Source organism: Dreissena polymorpha, chromosome 4, assembly GCF_020536995.1.
Source record: "Dreissena polymorpha isolate Duluth1 chromosome 4, UMN_Dpol_1.0, whole genome shotgun sequence".
NCBI lineage: Eukaryota > Metazoa > Mollusca > Bivalvia > Myida > Dreissenidae > Dreissena > Dreissena polymorpha.
This window is the reverse complement of record NC_068358.1, coordinates 7,004,295-7,026,986: the sequence shown is the minus strand read 5'-3', so window position 1 is coordinate 7,026,986 and position 22,692 is coordinate 7,004,295. Positions and strand designations below refer to the sequence as shown.

The 22,692-nt window shown below is 36.5% G+C and overlaps 1 protein-coding gene across 2 annotated transcripts in view; it reads right to left on the bottom strand.

Moving 5' to 3' along the window:
• Positions 1–4,491: 4,491 nt before the first annotated feature.
• The window catches only part of LOC127876400 (poly [ADP-ribose] polymerase tankyrase-1-like), a 66,913-nt gene continuing 48,712 nt past the window's right edge, over positions 4,492–22,692 (bottom strand). The window contains exons 7-9 of one of the 2 annotated variants that reach the window (XM_052421606.1): positions 7,283–7,400; positions 5,908–6,017; positions 4,492–5,476 (exon numbers count right to left, since the gene is read on the bottom strand). In XM_052421606.1, the coding sequence (XP_052277566.1) occupies positions 5,264–5,476; positions 5,908–6,017; positions 7,283–7,400 (441 nt within the window). In that variant the 3' untranslated portion in view covers positions 4,492–5,263. The remainder of the gene's footprint in view (positions 5,477–5,907; positions 6,018–7,282; positions 7,401–22,692) is intronic. The other variant, XM_052421607.1, reaches the window with a different exon arrangement.

Here is a 22,692-nt window from a genome sequence, read left to right as displayed (position 1 = left end):
AAACCGTGAAGTATACACATCATTCGTATTTAAAAACATAAGTATTGATAATAGTTGCATTCAATAACCCATATATGTCTTCATTTCGACTGTTTACAGATACAAACAACGGGCAACTAAATCTGTAACAGCAGGAGAGAAACTGTATTGTATTAAATGGTCCTTTTGGCAAGTAACCAATTGCGTCACGGCATCAAAGCACAAGACACAACACACCTATACTCTACAAATACAAAAAAAAACACATGAAAAACTTTTTATGAACACAATTTTCGTCACCAAAATTAACTGTATGTGTTTGTAAATGTGTAACAAAATAAGAAATTAAAATATGCAATAATGACTTAGTCTTAATAATTCGTACAGTGCTACTATATCTAACCTATTAATTCATTAAAAACATTCGCTTGTATTCAAGCCGTCGAGCGATATTTTTAGAAATCAATTCTTTTTGGCGCTATTTTCTACTCGAAAGCAAGAATAAATTTACGGGATGGCAAGATAGTTTTTAAGTGCAAATTCATGAAACGAAGTAGAAAAAATATCACATTTGCTGTAATCTTGTGTTTTGGAACATCGTGAAAGGTAAGTGACCAAGTTCTATAACGCTTTACTTCTATTAAGCAGTATGTCGCATTTAATTTTAAGAAATGAATCATCATGCCCCTGTATTGGTGCGCTTACTTGACGTATTGTTAGATGCAATATAATATGAATAATTCATGATTTATATTAAATATATTACTATATATTATTAAGAGCATGCGATAACAGCTTGCGCAAAAAGCATACCGCATTTTATTGAATGCTGAATTAGTTTATAAAAACAGGTCCATTTGGTTCAAGATAACGGGATGGCGCCTCCATGCGCGTCCTTTTTGACGTGTTCAAAACAAAGGTTATTTCATAAGGTACATGGAATTTAAGGATTTGCAATAGCAATTATAGTCACCAAATGTAGAGTAGCTGTTAGGCTGCCGGTTCGTGTTATTTGCTGAGCATTATCCATTATGCTGTTGGAAAATCATTTGCAAATATCTTAGTGTTGGCTCTTGTTGCACATAGATGCGATTGCCTAAAAAATAAATTGATGATAGCTGCATTGGCTAGAGCATTTTGATAGCCTAAATGATATACAACATTAATGACAAGCATAACATAAATGTGTGTATTCATCAAATTAAATATATACTGTCCTCAGTTTGAGTCGACTCTGCCCTCACTTATTTTCATTTAGATTTGTTTGTGTGGTTTTTTTTACCCAGTGTATGATGAACAAGGTGGCACGTGACGTCGAACCAGATGGAGAAATACCTATACTAGAACATATTGAGAATGAAGCTAACATATATGTATTCATTGGCGTAAAATCTGTTAGATCCTGTGTAAATATATATCAGGTACGTTCAGTTAAAAGATGGTTCATCTATAAACCTAGCAGTCACAGGTTGAATCTACCCTGACTGGGATGAAATTAATTCTTCTATCTTAGGCATTGTTTGGAACCATATTTTAAGCCGCATATTTGGTATTTGTCAATATCATTCTAGATTTTAGTTATTACAGCATGTACTAATAATTTGTTGAAACCAAATGTATTGACTTTAATATTGGCTTTAACCCTTTATTGCAGTCGGGGTCACTGTAATAGTGGTTTACAGATGTAACTCTGAAAACAAATATACAAATAGGTGTATAAGATGTCATTTTGTTTAAAAAAACAAATCCTATTTAAAGGTAACACTTGTCCTCAATAAGAGTTTTAACTACCCTCATTTGGTGTCGGTAATATTGGTAAGGACATATTTATTTTCAAAGTACTTATGGCGACAGTCACGAAAATAGTGATGTTTTTCAGATGAGAAAGAACATGAACAAGACTATGCGGACGTTCAAAGCAACGTGCGGAAACGTATTGTTTCTTGTGAAGCATGCCCAAACCTGTTTACGGGGATCACCATTAAAAACAAATCTTGAGCTTATAAATTTGGTATGAATAGCATATCTGCACATCACATTTGTCAAAATAGAGTAATCTTTTTGTCGACTAGCATAAGAGATGAAGAGGCGACTCATGATTCACTGTTGTTCGGAAATGTTCCAATCATAAACATACCTACTGAACACCGCACAGCATAATATATTAAAATATTAATCTATTTAGCTATGACGCTGCATATATTTGACCCCGCGACCCTCCTAAACAATATCAAGTTAGAAACTTGAAAAAAACATATAATAAAATGTATTTAACAAGTAAGCTCATTCAAGTGTAATTCGTCTAAAACGTGTATTTACTTGGCAAATTACTAAACTAGGTCCCATGGTTGACACGTGAGATACCAAAGGAACACAGCCTACCTATGACCGATGTGAGATATTTGCTTGTCAGAGATTGGAAAAAACAACTGTAATTTATTTTAAATATCCGGTTATTTGATAAGAGTAGTCTTGTGCTTGTCCACATTTTTGCGAATTCAAACAAATGAACCTTGCAATACGAATTACATCAAGACTTGCAAGTATTGCAAACTATACTTTTATACTGATTATGCTCCGCTCATACATAGGAATGGAGAGTAACGTAATGAATCGACCGGAGGTGCCCGACGATGCATATCTGGATATTCCTCGAGATGAAATCTATTGCGTTTTATGATGGTGGACGCAGAAGACAAGTAAGTTGGCTTTAATTAGGGGGGGGGGGGTCAATCCAAAATTCAAGAGACGTCCTGTTCCAGAGACCACGATTCTAGCTGGGTCTTTTAGTGTCCGAAATCCGATCTAGTACAGTAAACACGGTTTCAAAGTTTCACACGAAACACATTAGTAAGGGTTGAGCTAGGAATCGAACAAGGGACCCTGATTTCTAGCGCCAAATGATCAAATATTTGTTCTTTTAAGATGAACCGAAAGTCGTACCTGCCTCGTGACATTAAAAAATATATATCAGCTTTCGACGTTTTATAGTCGCCAGGTGGTGTTATTGTGGGCCAATAAAAGCTGTTGTCATGATCCGGACGTAATAGTTTGCCTTGTGCGCGATGTAGGAGATGTGTAACTGTTTTCGTAGACATTCGTGTTCAAAGACCTGTATCCTGTGTTCTGTGTCCGCGTTAAGTATCCAAGTGTCTTGACCGTACAGTATCATTGAGTCAACATAGGACTTGTAGAGCCTTTGCATGGTGTGGAAGTTTACGAAGCTGCTTCTTTCACAACCTGCTCAGTTTTGCATCGCTGCAGTCGCCATTACAATTCTTATTCGGGCCTCGGCGGTACTGGTTTCTAGAGGACCGTTGTAGGCAACTTACATGTATAAATTTAAATTATTACAAATAATGTACGATTTTCAATAAAGGAGAAAGGTCTTGTCTCGTTCTAGTCATGTCCCTACAGTAAATATTTGTAAACTATATATTTCGATTATGTTTGCATTGTTGTCAAAAGCCGAGATTTAAGAATTCTACTATTATTATATGACGTGTATTATTAAGCCGTTGATACGTACTATTTAATTGAACAATAAACATGTTATGCCATTCCAACGTTAAGATAAATAAGGTTATATTATAAACTATAAGCATTTGCGTCCTAGTTTAATTTTAAGTACAATTATTGGAACAGTTTTAAGTGTGATATTATACAAAACGGAATGAAAATAATCTTTCAGCTATTTTTCTTCCCCAATTTTGAAAAGTACCTGTACCATACAAATCGGGAAAAATTAGCGCGAAAACCCCTGAAATTGGGAAAATTCGCGTCGTGAAATTTTCTAATTGGGAATTAAAGGTTTGTTTAATTGCTTGGACTCATAAGCAAAAATCAACTCAAATATTGATTTACATTCATTTTGGCTTGAAATGTTCATTGTATGTGCTCATTTAATTTGCAGATAATGCACTTTTGGAACAATTTGCCTTCCTTTTGGGAAATTTTCAGACACCAATTTGGAATTTGTAGTTTTTTTCAATGAATTGGGAAAGTACTTTTTACGGGTACTTTATAAAGAAGGAAAAAAATTGTTGTCTTTATAAGCAGGTCCAAGCTCGCCGCTCAAATGTTTACAAGTTGCCGACGCTACTGGAAGGCATATACTTATAGGATATTACAAGATTGTTAGGTTCTAGTGGGTGACTCACACTCGTTGTGATACATCTGTTATGTGTAATCATATTCCTTGCGCCGTTTGCCCCGTGGAATATATCAATCAATCAATTTGTTCTTTATTGTTCATTAAAATTGAAGGCTTGTGCTTAAGTGACCCTTTTAATTAAAAATATGAAGTGCTTACAATATTTACTGGACTTGACTTGTACACTTAAATATAGTAGACATAGTTTTATAAATTACATTTATGTCTGCACACAGTGTGAATTTATTCACGTTTTCCTCCACCATACTCCGAATTCTACCACAACAACATGCTCGAGGAAAAAATAAAATTATAATTTGCATTGGATGTTATAATAATAATAATAATTATTATTATCATTATTATTTATATTTTTATTATGTTCGAGGCAATAAAGAGTTCTGACAAGACATACGTTTCATAGGATACATTTCCATTAAAAATGCAAGTTTAAAAATCAAACGGTGTGTGTTTTCGAATGCTTTTGATTACATTATCATCACTTTGTACTATTACCTACGTAAGACAAACATTTCACCACGTTTTGCATAACCATTCCATTATTCCCTCACTATAAATGCCGAAACTGTTCTTAATAGATGTCAAAAAGGCACGTGTATGTTGTAAAAACCACGCGCTCCTTATTACTATATCAAATCTTTCAGTAAATTATAGTGGGCCCTTTGATATCCACACAGTTGTCTATGGTACACAATACTTTTGTCTTTATGGAACGTTACGCAAGTGCCTATACTACTGCTCAATATTTGCGAAGCTCGGTCAGTGAACTATAAACTGAAGTATTCATGACTGCTGCACAATAAATTAACAGGATACACTTTACATGATAAACTGTTCTGCTCAGTCGATAAAGCAAAAGTTCAAAGGAGACCGTTGCACTAAGCTTCAGTGGGTTACAACTAGTAAGCAAGTTGTGATTCACATAAGTCGACATGTTAACGTTTAAAATCACCTATGCAACTGGTATTTGAATGCTAACTCACGAGCGAGGGCTAATTGAAACAACTCCAGTTGATGCTATGTACTACTTTTGGACGTTCTTGTGTGTACATTTGGTGTCATTAGTACGTGTCCAAGATGACGTGATAACATAGAGTTGAACCTTTCTTCTCAGACGGCAACGTCTTCTGGCTGTATATCCCTACACAGAACAAAGTCCTGCAAGGTGCGCGGTAGATCAAGGTCCATTACTCTGGCGGGTCCCTCACTGCTCAAGCATGTCCGGATCTTCTCCCGGCACAGGCGCTGTAATGTCCGCGGAGTGTACAGCTCCTTTACCAACCTATCCCGAAACTCAGGTAGCCTCTCGAAAACATACTGCATCTGAAACAAGAAACGTTCATTGATTTCAGTGAATTCTTTTCTGCGAGATACCTATTAGAGGTCTACCTATGACAATGTTGACAATATTGATAACATATTGGAGTAATAATATCTCTATAAATTACTTTATAATCACTATGATCATGTTTTCTTTTTAACGCCACCAATATCTATGACGTATGGTGTGAAGCCTAAAAAAGGACTTTTACGAAGTAACTTCATATATATGAATCATTATGTATGTGTCATGGGTTAAACCATAAAAATGTCAAAGATAACTAGCATTTGTAACGATAATGCGCGTGTGTGGAAAAGTGACTGCAAACACAACAAGAAACGGCATCGCAAGTTAGAAATGCTTATGGCATGATGAAAACAAGTCAGCACCTAAAACGATTGTGTCTATGTCCTATCTTGGTCGTTTCACATACATATGTGTTATCCATGACGACAGAGGCCTCTCTGGACACGTCACAGAACAGCAGGGTGAGTATCGTCTGCAGGGAGGAGTTGGTCATCGCCATGTCAAGCAAGCTGCGATCTAAAACGGTCAACACTGAGAGATTAAACTTTGAAGGATTTAAGAATTACCAACTAAATCAAATGAAATGTATAACATAACCAATCCATATTTTTAACGAAACATCCTTATTCTATAAAATGTTTATACCATTCTAAAAATGAAAACGATTGCGTTGAATAGTTAAATATCTAATTAAATGACATATAAATCACCAAAATTTCAAATTACATGAAGCTCAGAAGCTTTTCTGACACGTCCTTTAAAGAGCCGTTTATTCCGAATATCCTACGGTCCATCTTAGTAAATGCAAATTGTGCAAAACATATGTATTACATAACAATCAAAAATGCGTTTTACTAGTGTGCAAAGGCACGTGCGCTGATATTTTTATTTATATTGAAAAGAACAACAACAATGGCGACATATTTTCGATATGCCGAAATTCCTTTTCGTATCACACGGGATACTAATTTACAGTGGTTTCAATATAGCTTTGTACATAGAAACATAGGAACAAACTCCTTATTACTTCAAATTGGATATTTCACTATAGTACACTGCACCTTATGTCAACCTGAATGCGAAACTATTCAACATATACTTTGGAAATCAGTTCATAACATAACTGTGTTCTGGGTGTTATCATTTTTCGAACTTTCTAAATTTGTCTTCCTTTATACTGTGACATGCACATTCGTATGGGCCTTTAAATTTAACATTTAAACTAATTGTCATACACATTTTGATTTCTGTATCGGCGTCCTCATTTCCCCCAAACGGCCAAACCGGTAAAGGGATTGATGTTGATGACGATGACGTAACATTTGATGTGATCAAATGCTTTAATATACATGTAAAACGAGCAAAACAAACCCACTCTTAAAGAAGCTTAAACGTAACTATGTTTGCATTACCATGCATTAAATGAAATCAACTAATGTTGTTTTTGTGTCAAGGCAAAGAATTTTAACTAGTGTAACCGGTATCCCAGTAGTTGTGATAAGGGACTTAAGATGTTTTATTTGGTCAATTATTACTTTAATAAATGTTATTTATATTTAATGTAAAAACGTTTGCTGAAAAAACGTATAACATGTGTTTTAAAATGTCTGTATTGTTTATACACTGTGTATGTTGTGGAGTGGGATGCCCTCGACCCTTACACACCTATTTACGAGGAAAATAAAATATATTAAACTTACATAATTACATTAAACAAAAGGTGTTATGAGATATTATGTGTCACTTTTTCACACAAAAACGAAATATTGTAGTTAAAAAACCTTGCTTTACGCTGATGTTCAGGTCCGCTCCTTGATGGATCAGGTACAACAAGTAATCGGGGCGGCGAGTTTTGTGGTCTGTGCAAAAATAAACTGGAGTCATTCCTTTAGCGTCTTTCTGAAATGATGCATCAATTATGATTTTTTACGAATGTAATAGCAAATTAAATATCTGTATATAATCAATTCTTTTTTAACAAGAGAGTAACTTGTATATACCTACGGTGTCATAGAGGTGAAATTCACTCCTCTTGTTTTAAATTGCACTCCTCTTCTTTCTATCTCGTGGCCTCGACTTAGTAATTCGAGGCCACGACTTACTATCTCGTGGCCACGAGTTAGCTATGTCGTAGCCTCGAGTTACTAAGTCGGGGCCACGAGATAGACAAAAGATGAGTGTAAAACTTAATAAAAGAGGAGTGCAATTAAAACAAGAGCATGGCGGTAAATAAAGGACGGGTTCATTAAACAAAAGAGGAGAGAATTTTAGCTATCTCGAGGGAACGAGTTAGTCAGCCAATCAAATTTTGCGTAACGTGTGCAAATATTCTGTACGCATACATATAGCTGGCCAAAGTGGGCTTTTACCGTGATGATTATTTCCCTTTGAATAAAGATCACCATGAACAACCGTATGAAACTAGAACAAGTGACATAAAAAAACTATTTGATTGGATAAGGAAGTCGAGGCCACGACATAGAAACAGGGGGAGTGCAATTAAAAAAAAAAGAGAAGTTAATGTCATCTCTATGCCACCGTATATATGTGCAATTTGCATCGATATGTATGCGTGATATTGAAAAGACATCGGCTTTCACAGTATGTTCCCCCAGTATGTTCCATTGGCTTGGTTTTTAGATCGTTTACAATCAAAGCGCTCAAAGCACTCATTCTAATTGCGGTTGCATCACACTGACAACACGCGAAGAGTTACTTTCTCAGTGGAGATTTTATTTTAATTGAACTTTGTTAATTTTAAAGGGACTAAAATCAAAATGAAACGTGATGATTGGTACACAAACAAATTAGAATATGACAACTGAATAAAGGTAAAACAACATCTTAATCCAATTAGTCCAATGCAATCAATTTGGCATTAAAATTAACAGTAAGAATGGATTTATGACTCAAAAAAGACTAAATGATCAGTGAATAACATAACTCAAATTATTAAATACACTGGTGATCTTACAGTGATATAAAATGAGAATTGTGTGATGGGTTTTATTTCTCTTTTCAAATCATAAGCACTGCATTACTAAAAATACAGTAATAACTAAGCATAAAGGATGCGACTAAATAAAAAATAGGTACTTTACCTGATTAATGTTCGCTCCTTGGGCTATAAGCAGTTTTGCAACATCAATGCTCTGAAATTGTGACTAGAACATCATGGGAGTGCAACCCGAAATTCCCCTGATGTTAACGTCACATTTCTCTGCAAAGTCAGAAAACGTATTGAATTTCAAAACGAGGATGGATTCACAAACATTGCTGAAGTAAGCAGAAATTACTGTTTCTGCCACACAACCTTATAATACATGCGTATGTGTTTAGTTTGTGGTGAAATTTCAACGCCATCATTGATTGCAATAAGCGAAATCTTCCAAAAGGCCTTGGTTTTGTTTAAATCTAACTTGTGAGGAAATGACCATAAACCCTTAAGGTAGCGCACCTCTAATGATTTCCCGCGATTTCTTCGAAGGTTGAAGAGCATACTATTAGGTGCCGTAGCCTAGTGGTTAAGGCGATGACTAAAAATCTTTTTGGATATTCCCGCGCAGGTTCGAATCCTGCCGACGACGTATACTTTTTTGCGACGCGTTTTATTTATTTTCTTACGTAATTTGATTTAATATGGCATATAAGCTATATTTATTGTTAAATATGTTGCAATTTTTATGCACATTCTTCAATTATTAAAATTAAAACAACGTTATGGCGAAATTGGGTGATTTACTGTTGAAAATACGAACCATGCATGTTGCATTTTTATTTTTATTTCAAAAAGTAAACGGTAAATCTGTCTATTTCTTGGTATTTTTGCTGTATATAGTGTTTCTATAAAAACTAAGTTTAAAATATGACTTAAATGATACTATTTTGAATTTTATGACACTTTGTTTTTAACCGACCCAATTTTTACTTGGCTGAAATCACTTACATTTCATGGCGCTCTTCCATAGATAAAAATTTGTAAAAAATAAATGTCTGTAAAAGAATACTTATTTCATCTTGTTTAAACTTTAAACACCTTTACAGCATCTGTACACACCAACTGCATGCCCATATTTGGAAATTTGAATGAATTATGGAACTTTTATATACCCCAGGGGTGAAAATAAACGGGACAAAAGCCGAGCGTGGGGGTGGTTTTGAAAAAATCGGTATATTTTTTTAAAAAGCATGGAAAGCCTACCTACAAATTTGCATGTAGTTCAGTGAAATGATGCTGAGTAAGAAAATAATTACTTAGATTATATTTGGATATATGCCCATTAGAGGTGCGCTACCTTAAGTATTTCCTCCAGATGATGCACGTACACACATGTTTTCGGATTTTTTCATATTTCTTACTTCTTACGAACCCTTCTGGTAACGTATATGCATTTATTGAAAAGTTCTGTATAAAGTCATTGATTGTGTACGTAAAATACATGTTAGGCATACTGATATTATTGTTAATGTAAAATCATTAATTCAATCTCAATGACGTAAGTTCCATTGACTTTGTTACACTCTGCAACTAATGTGCCTTACTTGATAACAGAAACTGTATAAAATCTAGGTTCGGTTGTCGTCTGAAACAGGCATGCTGTAGAACTGATGTGCCCTTGATATCCTGAAGGTCAATGTCAGCTCCAAGGTCAACTAGAGCGCGCGCTATGTCAAGTCTATCGGATATCACAGCCTCCAGGAGAGGAGACCTTCCGCTTGATCACCGTGCGTTGATTTCTGCTCCTTTTTTGTATCAGACAAACGTTTGTATTTATCATTTTGCGTATTTGAAACCTTTGAATCAGCAATATTGTGTGTTGTATTGTTTAAGCTCAATTACGAGTAGGAAGATTGAACCATATTCTACGAGAGACGAAGAGACCACTACCATCCGTGTTTATACAGAGGTATATTAAGATATAATTTGGATGATATAATATTAATCAACACATGTTTTTTCTCACATATAATTTAGTAATAATTTATACAACGGTTATTATGCTATTAATATACGTAAGAGATGCGTACTGCCCTTAAAGAACTCAAATGAGATTAATACATGATCTCACAAGTATTTCTGCACATGCAATGCAACCTTTATTTAACATTTTTACTTAACGAGAAAGCATGTACATAGTTACAACACGTTTGTTACCTTTTCTGGCCAGTGTCTCTACAACGGACAGACGACTGGCGACCACAGCCAGGTGCACGGGCGGACGCTGCTGTTCATCCCGTATGTTGATGTCCGCACCGTGTGCGAGTAGCTCGGCAATTATCTAGAATGAGACAAAAAGTTACAATTCTAATTTATTCCAAGGGTGTCGGTCCAACATAATCTAGTATATGTAACACTCATTTGCATATCATAATATATTGTATGGCTGTGACTCGTGTGAACGGTTTCAGGATGTATCTTCTATGTCGCGTGTAAGCTGGTTCTAGAAAATTGAAATGATGTATATTTAATGAATTCGTCAATTTTTTCTCCATTAGTTTGCATGAAGGAGCCTATGCACAGAAGTGCGTATTTTTGCGTGTGTGATATCTCAACGATGAAAGTTAAGCATATGGAATTGCATGTAATATCATACGAATAAAGTGTAATCAAGATACAAAGACACCAAGAGCAATGTAACTTTTTTAACATGGAGTACCTATACAATATAAACAGCAACGCAATAATGTAATTCAATAAGAGATGGAAAAAACATATGCAATACACCTAAGGTTATCTATATAATATAATTCAATACAAAGCATAACGCTAAGTTTACAATTAAATGTAATTTTTTATGCAAAAACATAAAAGAAATATAAAAAAGAAAAATACATTTTCAGTTTTTAATAAGAGCAAAGTAGCTTGACACAAATGTGTGCCGGTCGTTAAAGGGACCTTTTCACAGATTTTGGCATGTATTGAAGTTTGTCATGAAATGCTTTTCATTTGATAAATGTGAACATTGGATCTAAAAAGCTCCAGTTACAATTAAGAATACAATTTTAAAAAAGTAAAAAAGTAACCCTCACCAGGGCTCGAACCACTGACTCTTGGAGTCCTGGAGTAAAAAGTCTACCATTCAGACCACTCGGCCATCCGTGCTAAATATTGTATGTTATACTTTATATAAGCAATCCTCGTAGTTTCACAAAATATAACGACAACAACAGAACTCTCCAAATTATTCAATCGTTACGCGTTGCAACGCTTTATGATTTTCAGGTTTTTAAATCGTCAAAAGATGCAAATAATGGCTATTTTAGAGCATGATAATGTTCAGTATTACGTTTTCCTCACAAATAGTATAACTAAAACAAAAATTTGCGAATCTGAAACAACTTTTTTTTAATTTTGTAAATTTACCAAACGTGAAAAGACCCCTTTAAAAGAGAACAAACACACTTAGCACACGCTTTCAAAGAAGTTATGATGGCGCTGTGGAAATGGTGCTGTAATAAGGGGATCCCATTTTGATTCCCTACTTTTGGATCGTCCATAAGATCTTACTACACTAAGTTCTGGTTCTACCCAAGAAACAGACTTAGACTGTCTTAATTTTACTTTGGATTTAGAAGCAATCGAGCTAAAATTAATAAGTTAAACTACGTTGATTGAAAGCGATGGTTACTTGTGTTTTGCGTGAAGGACGGCTAGATGCAAGGCTGCGTAGTGTGTCATACGAAGTCGGTGGGCTAGCGTGACAGCCTGGAGCTGGTACACACCCACTGTGAATATGTGATGGGACAACTATTTCAATGACCTCGGTTATTGTCAATGCTATGAAATGCATATGTGGGTGCTGTTCATAAACACAAGGTATCAATCCATTTTTGGACTTGACAAAAGTCAAAGGAAAGGGCAAAGTTCTAAAAATCTTTATTGTAAGATTCAGGTATCTAGATGTTTTATGCACCAGAAATTACGCTGAAAATATTTCGAAATCAGACTTTTTATTTTTTTTTGCTATTGTGTCACACTTTTTCAAACAAGCGTTATTGTATAAAATGACCACGATTTATAAAACAAACGTTATTGGATACAGCTATAGTGCTTTATCAAACAAATGTTATTGGATACAGCTGTTTATAAACTGCTTTATTACGACATCTTAATGCGTAAAATTGGATTGCTAAGGAATATAGTATTTTATATCTACGCACGTATATAGAGTTAAATGGTATACGGATTTCCGTACCTTTGCGAAGAAGAAATATAATCAAAGACGCACCTGTAAATTTTACTACGTCAAAACCGGAGCGCAGAGTCTGGCCGATCTTGCGCAGGTCGTTGTACCGAATTACGGCGAATAGGCTCGGTTCACTGTCGGGGATTGTCGCTTCTGTGAACATGTCGTTGAGGTCCACCGCCGGTTCCGGATCCGCCGGAAGATCACCGCTGAGAAGGGGTATGTCTCTTTTCAATTTTCTGCAACCGCTCATTTCCATAGTCTGTAAAAAAAGTGGAAGACAGTGAAACACCTAATTACGCAACAATTTTGTTTTATTAATTAGCAAAACAGTTCAACGCTTAAGTTTGAGAATAATGTTCAAAAGGTTTAAGTTAAAGTATAAAGCAAATACGTTTTTTCGTAATATGTACGGTACCGACGGACTAATACATTATACAATACAACTTTTTAGTTGTTTTCTTCTAGGAGTCTAGCCACGGCGAAATAAAATAATTATTCAATTTGCATTCGTAAGCACACCTCATCTTTCCCCACTGTAGATACTTATAAAATCGAATTATTGTTCTTGACTTTAAATAGTCTATAGTCTTTACTAAAAGTCGAATATGGCCACAGTAGATAACACTTAAAATTGCACCAAGGTTCGTTACTGAAAGTCGTATATGGCCACAGTAAATGGCTCTTAAAATCCCACCATTGATCGGTATTGCAAGTCGTCTATGGCCACAGTAAATGACTCTTAAAATCACACCATTGTTCATTACTGCAAGTTGACTATGGCCACAGTAAATGACTCTTAAAATCCCACCATTGTTCATTACTGCAAGAAGTATATGGTCACGGTTAATGACTCTTAAAATGAAACCATCGTTAATTACTTCAAGTCGACTTTGGCCACAGTGAATGACTCTTAAAATGACACCATCGTTCATTACAGAAAGTCGACTATGGCCACAGTAAATGACTCTTAAAATCACACCATTTTCCATTAAAGCAAGTCGACTATGGCCACAGTAAATGACGCTTAAAATGACACCATTGTTCATTACTGCAAGTCGACTATGGCCTCAGTAAATGACTTTTAAAATGTCACCATCGGTCATTACTGCAAGACGACTATGGCCACAGTAAATGGCTCTTAACACGACACAATTGTTCATTACTGCAGGTCGATTATTGCCACAGTGAATGACTCTTAACTTGACACAATTGTTCATTACTGCAAGCCGACTATGGCCCCAGTAAATGGCTCTTAAAATGACACCATCGATCATTACTGCAAGTCGACTATGGCCACAGTAAAGGGCTCTTAAAATGAAACCATCGTTCATTACGGCAAGTCGACAATGGCCACAGTGAATGACTCTTAAAATGACACCATCGTTCATTACGGCAAGTCGACAATGGCCACAGTAAACGACTCTTAAAATAACACGATCGTTCATTACTGCAAATCGACTATGGCAACAGTAAATGACTCTTAAAATGACACCAGTGTCCATTACTGAAATTCGGCTATGACCACAGTAAATGACTCTTAAAATTACACCATTGTTCATTTCTGCAAGTCGACTATGACCACAGTAAATGACTCCTAAAATGACACAATCGTTCATTACTGCTAGTCGACTTTTATGGCCACAGTAAATGACTCTTAAATGTAGACTTTTATTTATTACTGCAAGTCAAATATGGTCACAGTAAATGACTCTTATAATGCCACCATTGTTCATTACTGCAGTCTTACTATGGCCGCAGTAAATGACTCTTAAAATAACACCATCGTTCTTAACTGCAAGTCGACTATGGCCACAGTGAATGACTCTTAAAATGACACCACTGTTCATTACTGCAAGTCGACTATGGCTACAGTAAATAGATCTTAAAATGACACCATTGTTCATTACTTCAGGTCGACTATGGCCACAGTGAACGACTCTTAAAATGACACAATTGTTCATTACTGCAAGTCGACTATGGCCCCAGTAAATGACTCTTAAAATGACACCATCGTTCATTTATGCAAGTCAACTATGGCAATAGTAAATGGCTCTTAAAATGACACCATTATTCATTACTGCAAGTCGACTAGGACCACAGTATATGACTCTTAAAATGACACCATTGTTAGTTACTGCAAGTCGACTATGGCCACTGCAAATGACTCTTTAAATGACACCATTGTTTATTACTGCTAGTCGACTTTTACCACAGTAAACGACTCTTTAAATTACACCATTGTTCATTACTGCAAATCGACTATGGCCACAGTCAATGACTCTTAAAGGTAGACTATTATTTATTACTGCAAGTCGAATATGGTCACAGTAAATGACTCTTATAATGCCACCATTGTTCATTACTGCAGGTTTACTATGACCGCAGTAAATGAATCTTAAAATAACACCATCGTTCTTAACTGCAAGTCGACTATGGCCACAGTGAATGACTCTTAAAATGACATCACTGTTCATTACTGCAAGTCGACTATGGCCACAGCAAATGACTCTTTAAATGATACCATTGTTCATTACTGCAAGTCGAATATGACCACAGTAAATGACTCTTAAAATCACACCACTGTTAATTACTGTAAGTCGACTATGGCCACAGTAAATTACTCTTAAAATGACACCCTCGTCCATTACTGCAAGTCGACTATGGCAACAGTAAATGACTCTTTAAATGACACCATCGTTCATTACTGCAAGTCGACTATGGCCACGGTAACATACTCTTAAAATGACACCATTGTTTATTACTGCAAGTCGACTATGGCCACAGTATATGACTCTTATATATTTCAAATGTCAATTACTATGGCCATATTCGACTTGCACTGATGAACATTGGTGTTATTTCATAGATCTATTACTTCGGCCAAAGCCGACTTGCAATGATGAACATTGGGGATATTTCAAAGGCCAATTATTGTGGCCATGGGCGACTTGACATAAAGAACATCGGTGAAATTTCAATGGTTAATTACTGTGGCCATAGTCGACTAGCATTGACTAATATTGATGATATTTCAACGATCAATAACTGTGGCCATAGTCGACTTGCAATAGCGAACATTGGTTGCATTTCAAAGGGCACTTACTGTGGCCACAGACGACTTGCAGTGATGAACATTGGTTGTATTTCAAAGGTCAATTTCTGTGGCCATTTTTGGCTTGCAATAAAGAAACATCTGTAATATTTCAAAGGAAAATTACTCTGGCCATAGTCCACAAACAATGAATAAATTTGATAATATTTCGAAGGTCAATTACTGTGACCATGTATGACTTGTACTTACGAACATAAACGATAAGTCAATTACCATAGTCGACCTGCAGGAAAGAACAATGGTGCCATTATAAGAGTAATTTACTGTGGCCATAGTCTACTTGCCGTAATGAACGATGGTGTCATTTTAAAGGGGCCTTTTCACAGATTTTGGCATTTTTTAACTTATTCATTAAATGCTTTATATCGATAAATGTAAACATTGGATCGTAAAAGCTCCAGTAAAAAATCAAGAATAACATTAAAAAAAGGAAAAGAACATTGCCCGGACCAGGTTGCGAACCAGTGACCCCTTGAGTCCTGCCAGAGTCCTGAAGTGAAAACGCTCTAGCCTACTGAGCTATTCCGCCGAGTACATATATTTGAAGTATTGTATACCTTATATAAGCAATCTTCGTAGTTTCACAAAATTTAACGACAAAAACAGAACTCTCCAAATTATTCAATCGTTTCGCGTTGCAACGCTTTATAAGTTTTAGGTTTAAAAATCGTCAAAAGATGCATATAATGGCTATATTAGACCATGGTAAATGTTCAGTATTACTGTTTCCTCAAAAATATCATAACTAAAACGAAAATTTGCGAATCTGAAACAAATTTTTTCAATTTTGTCAATTTACCAAAGCGTGAAAAGATCCCTTTAAGAGTCATTTACTGTGGCCATAGTCGACTTGCGGTAATGGACGATGGTGTCATTTAAAGAGTAATTTACTGTGGCCATAGTCGACTTGTAGTAATTAACGATGGTTTCATTTTAAATTATTTACTGTGGCCATAGTCGACCTGCAGTAATGAACAACGGTGCCATTATAAGAGTCATTAACTGTGGCCATAGTCAATTCGCAGTAATGAACGATGGTGTCATTTTAAGAGTCATTTACTGTGGCCATAGTCGACTTGCCGTAATGAACGATGGTGTCGTTTTAAGAGTCATTAACTGTGGCAAAAATCGACTTGCAGTAATGACCAATTGGGTTATTTTAAGAGCAATTTACTGTGGCCATAGTCGAATTGCAGTACTTAACGATGGTGTCATTTTAAGAGTCATTTACTATGGCCATAGTCGACTTGCAGTAATGGACGATGGGGTCATTTTAAGAGTCATTAACTGTGGCCACAGTCGACTTGCAGTAATGGTGTAATTTTAAGAGTCATTTACTGTGGCCGTAGTCGACTTGCAGTAACGAACAATGGTGTCATTTTAAGAGTCATTCACTACGGCCATAGTCGACTGGAAGTAATGTTCAGTGGTGTCATTTTTAGAGTCATTCACTGTGGCCATAGTCGACATGCAGTAATGAACGATGGTGTCATTTTAAGAGTCATTTACTGTGGCCATAGTCGACCTGCAGCAATGAACAATGATGCCATTATAAGAGTCATTTACTGTGGCCATAAGCGACTTGCAGTAATGAACAATTGTGTCATTTTAAGAGCCATTTACTGTGGCCATAGTCGACTTGCAATAATGAACGATGGTGTCATTTTAAGAGCCATTTACTGTGACCTTAGTCGACTTGCCGTAATGAACGATTGTGTCATTTTTAAAGTAATTTATTGTGGCCATAGTCGACTTGCAGTAACGAACAATGGTGTCATTTTAAGAGTCATTCACTGTGGCCATAGTCGACTTGCAGTAATGAACGATGGTGTCATTTTAAGAGTCATTTAATGTGGCCATAGTCAACCTGCAGTAATGAACAATGGTGCCATTATAAGAGTTATTTACTGTGGCCATAGTAATATTGCAGTAATGAACAATGGTGTCATTTAAAGAGTCATTTACTGTGGCCATAGTCGACTTGCAGTAGCGCTCATCACATGCACGCGCACTATCAAGTTGCCTGATTATATAGAGAATAATAGGTTAGTGTTGATTATAGATCAGGTTTATCATGCGAGGGTTAGAAAACAAAAAGCACGAGCCTTGGCGAGTGCTTTTTCGTTTTCGTGCCGAGCATGATAAACCTGATCTATAATCAACACTGACCTATTATTCTATTTATCCCACTTTTTATTCAGTAAACTTTTTTTATTTAAACAAAATAAGTTTTCACGAGTGTTTGTCGTACTTTGATAATGACTGTAGTGTAACCAAGGTCAGTGTATTACTCCGCGTTTCAAAAATAACCGCTACTCCGCGTTCCAAAAATAACCGCTGATCAAATAATCATTTTTTTAAATCAGAATATCGTTCTGTAACAAAGTGTCGAGCGTTATTAATTACAATTTTAATCATATTGAATTGCAAATCTTTAAGTTTTATGATATCAATATGACATTAAGTTGTTATATACAAGGAACTACATTTGTTTACAACGTAGCCTAACACCACACACAATTCACTTTCGATATCAAACTATCGAGTCGATCACGAGGTGCACATTATTTGCTTCTTTTTTATAATATGTGGTTATTTCGTGACGAAATAACAAAGATTACTTGGATTTAAGCTAATTATATACATTAACATTTTGAATGTTGAAAGTGGCACCAAAGAATTGTGAGGCAAAGTTGTTCGAACGCTGGTGAACCGTGAAGTGACTGGGTGGGGCGAACATCAAGATCAACTTGTTCGACGGTAGACAGTGGTTGTCTAGGCTGCATTTCGGCCATAGTTTCGGTGCGTGAAGGTGTACAAGAGGAACTGTTGGATTGTTACATTTACTGGACTGAGCAAGAATGAACACTTTTGCAGCTGTTCAACAGATATGTTGGAATAATTGGTTAAGGACTGGACATTTTTGTGCCCTGTTATTGCCATGGTTTCAGTGGGTGGATATTTGTATTTCGAAATTTTTCGACCAGGAATTTGCGAACTGAGTGGTTCGTTATTCTCTTGTGCTTGAGAAAGCCGGAGTCTTTTTCCATGGCCTTCAGCATCTGACCTAACTTGTTGACACCCAATTGTTGACGCAAGAATCACCGGGATGCAGTGTCATTTGTGCGTATTGCCAGGTAGAAAAGATGCTTTGAAGAAAAATCAGATGGATGCATATCCGAGTACAGCTTGTAAATTAACACAGGATTTCTTGGTCCAGACGATTGTTTTCTACGGTCAAAGGGGAGCAACTCGCACTGACTTCTTCAAAGGGGAGCAACAACAACAGAACCTATTTGCATAGTGTTAAATTTACCTAATACTTGAGGTTTTAATAAAAATAAATGACAAAAAAAACACGTTTTTTTGCTACTTTCCTTTGTTTTAAGGTCATTAAGATTGACAAACATTTGAGATTGTTTTTATTATTGATGCACTTGGCAAACACAGGTGACGAGGTGCGTGGGAAAAAGTAGTCCCGGTTCGGCAGTTGATGACGTCATTTCGTGCCATTGATTATAGCCTTGCCGTTGATTATAGATGAAATTTAATAAACTGGGCTTTAATCAACCGATTTCGCTGTAAAAGTGGGATAACTATTTATTATGGATGTACATTAAACTTATAAACCAAACGTGTAGTTTATTAAGTACACCATACACATCCATATTCGACCATTACAAATAGAAGACTAGTAACAGTGAATATCATTTCATTCGTATTTTAGAATGAAATTTATGTTATTACTATTTACTTTATATCTTTTAGTCCTCCGACGTCTTTCTCCGCTATGGCCATAAAACTTAATCTTCCATTGCCGGTCTTTCTCGGCTATGACCATAAAACTAAATCTGCCATAGCCGAAACCGCCTTTTGCGTGCAGAAAATGGAAAAGAGTGTTTCCCGCTGAGAGGCTCTGATGCATCATCCATAATGGCGGCAGCGGATGGTTGTCTGGTAAATCACTTTTAGCTCGACTATTATATATGAAATATATATCGTGGAGCTATCCTACTCACCCCAGCGTCGGCTTCTGCGTCTGCGTTAGCGTGCAAATGTTAAAGTTTTCGTACTACCCCGATTATTTTCATTGCCCCTTGACATATTGCTTTCATATTGTGCATACTTGTTGACCAACATGACCCCAACCTATAAACAAGAGCAGACAACTCTATCAAGTATTTTTTCATAATTATGGCCCCTTTTCCACTTAGAATATGCAGCAAATGTTAAAGTTTACGTACTACCCCATTTATTTTCATTGTCCCTTGACATATTGCTTTCATATTTTGCATACTTGTTTACCAACATCACCCCAACCTATAAACAAGAGAAGGCAACTCTATCAAGCATTTTGTCACAATTATTGACCCTTTTATCCTTAGAATATGCATATTATTGATAAATCTATGTTAAAGTTTGCGTACTACCCCAAATATTTCCTATATCCTTTGACATATTGCTTTTATATTTTGCATACTTGTTTACCAACATGACCCCAACCTATAAACAAGAACATGCCACTGTATCAAGCATTTTGACATAATTATGGCCCCTTTAACACTTATATAATTGAACATTTTGCCTAAATTGCCATATTTTTTTTATATTTATGATCACATTTTATTAATACTTTGACAAACACTAACATACGATAACCTTAAGTCGTCATGCACCTAAAGTCGTCAATTTTTTAAGTATCGAATTCTTTCCCTTGATACCCCCGAGAGTTTGAAGCCCGTGTTCATTAAAAAAGTTAATATTCTCTTTTTCTTGGCCTTTTAATATGTGTAAATGAGACCAGGATTATGAATCATTAAATTCTTGGTCTTTCCAAGACCACACTTTTTGTGCGCGGTTTGTACACGGGCGAATATTAAAGTGCTGCGACGGTGTGTTGAGGCGAGCGACGGTGTGTTAAGGCGAAAGCCACGTGGGTTATTGTCGCCGTTGTTCAACATGTCTGAATAAACCCAAAGGCACTAAAATACATGAAATAAGCTCTTTGATAAGGTTTAAGTGTACTAAGAAGCAAACAAAAAGATACATCTGTCACTGACGACTTTTGATACATTATGACGACTTAAGGAATAAAATTATAAGCATATGATGAAAACTTTATTGAAAAAATAAAAACGAACAACACAAAACAACTGAGTTAAGCATAAAGTTAAAAGTAACGTTAAACATAAAACTCTCTAGAATTTAGTTTTGTGTAACAATATATATTGAAATGCATTACGTAAACTCGAGAAATTACATAATTCTAACATTGTTGCAGAAATGGAAAATCGTCCATCAAAATTACGCAAATGGTCTGTGGAAAGTATGATTTCGGCATATAAAGCTGTTAATAAGGGAGGCATGTCTGTTGCTTCAGCTGCCAAAAAATATGGAGTGCCAAGAATGACATTGTCAGATAGGATAAGTGGAAAAGTTGCACTGAATGCTAAAATGGGGGTCGACACGGTACTGACAACGGACGAGGAAGTTGCACTCGTAAGCTATATTGGGTATATGTCTAACCGTGGGTTTCCGCTATCAATCCAGCAATTTATTGGGTTCGCCTGGTGTATAGCGAAGGAACATGGCAGAGGGGATGTATTTTCAGACTCAGGTCCATCTCGAAGTTGGTAGGACGGCTTTAAGTCCCGGCATCCTGGATTAGGATTGCGTCGCCCTGATTTATTGGACAAAGGGAGGGCCTCATTAGGTAATGTGAATGCCCTACGAGAGTACTTTTCTCTGTTAAAAGAGACACTGGAGAGCAATGAATTGACTGACAAGCCTGATCGTATATATAATTGAAACGAAGCTGCGTTTTTCCTCATTAAATCAGCTGGTCAAAAGGTAATTGTTCCGACAAGAAATAAGCATGCCCATTCACTGTCTGTGGCAACAAATGAACATATATTTGTACACTGCTGCGTGAACGCTGCTGGCCATGCGTTGCCGCCTTTGATTATCTTCACCAACAGCAAGGAGGGCCGTACCATCGCCTGGGTCCAGTGCACACGAGCTAGGCCTGCTTTGACAGCGGCTTCATGGATCAGACCCTCTACTTACCGTGGTTCGAGAAAACATTTTTCTCCTGATTCAGGATGGTGCTTCCTCTCACATTAGCATTCCGCTCATACGATCAGCTATAGCGAAAAATGTTATCCTCATGTGTTTGCCCTCCAAGACAACTCACATTACGCTACCCTTGGACGTTGCAGTGTATCCAAAAATGAAAATCGAAACAGCCAAGATGGTCAGCCGAGCCAAAAGAATCGAGTCAGATCTTTGGATTTCAAAAAAAAAGTCTGTGCTGTTTTTACGGTTATTTTTGAGAAAAGTTTCTCAATGAATTGCATCACAGAGGGCTTTCGAAAATGCGAAATAGTTCCGTTCAACCCTAATGCCGTTGACAAAACGTCACTGCTCCGCTCATGTACTGATGTTGATCCAAACTTAATTTATCTCTAGGTACCCACACCAGAGACGAACACGGACCAAAAAGTACAAGTAACTAAACCTGACACTGCAGTTCAGATGGAATGCTCATTCTCTAGTATTGAATCGTTGCAGATCGATGACACACTTTTTGACGTCAGCTTCACCGTTGGTGATGATGGAATACTGACGTTGCAACAAGCCAGCGTTTCTCAGCAGTCTTTGAGCGAAACGCAACCGATAGAAAACAGTGCCACCGACTGCCCTCCAGAACTTGCACTTAATGCGATGGAGTGTACATTGACACCCCGAAAAAAACGCAAGTTTGAGGAGTGTTATAACTGCAGCATCGACTTACAAGATACTGTGTTTCAAACATGCCGTCACCTTAATGGCCAGGTGGAAAGCCAAGCAGCAAGTTCAAGTAATCCTCTAGAATAACCTGACGACCTAT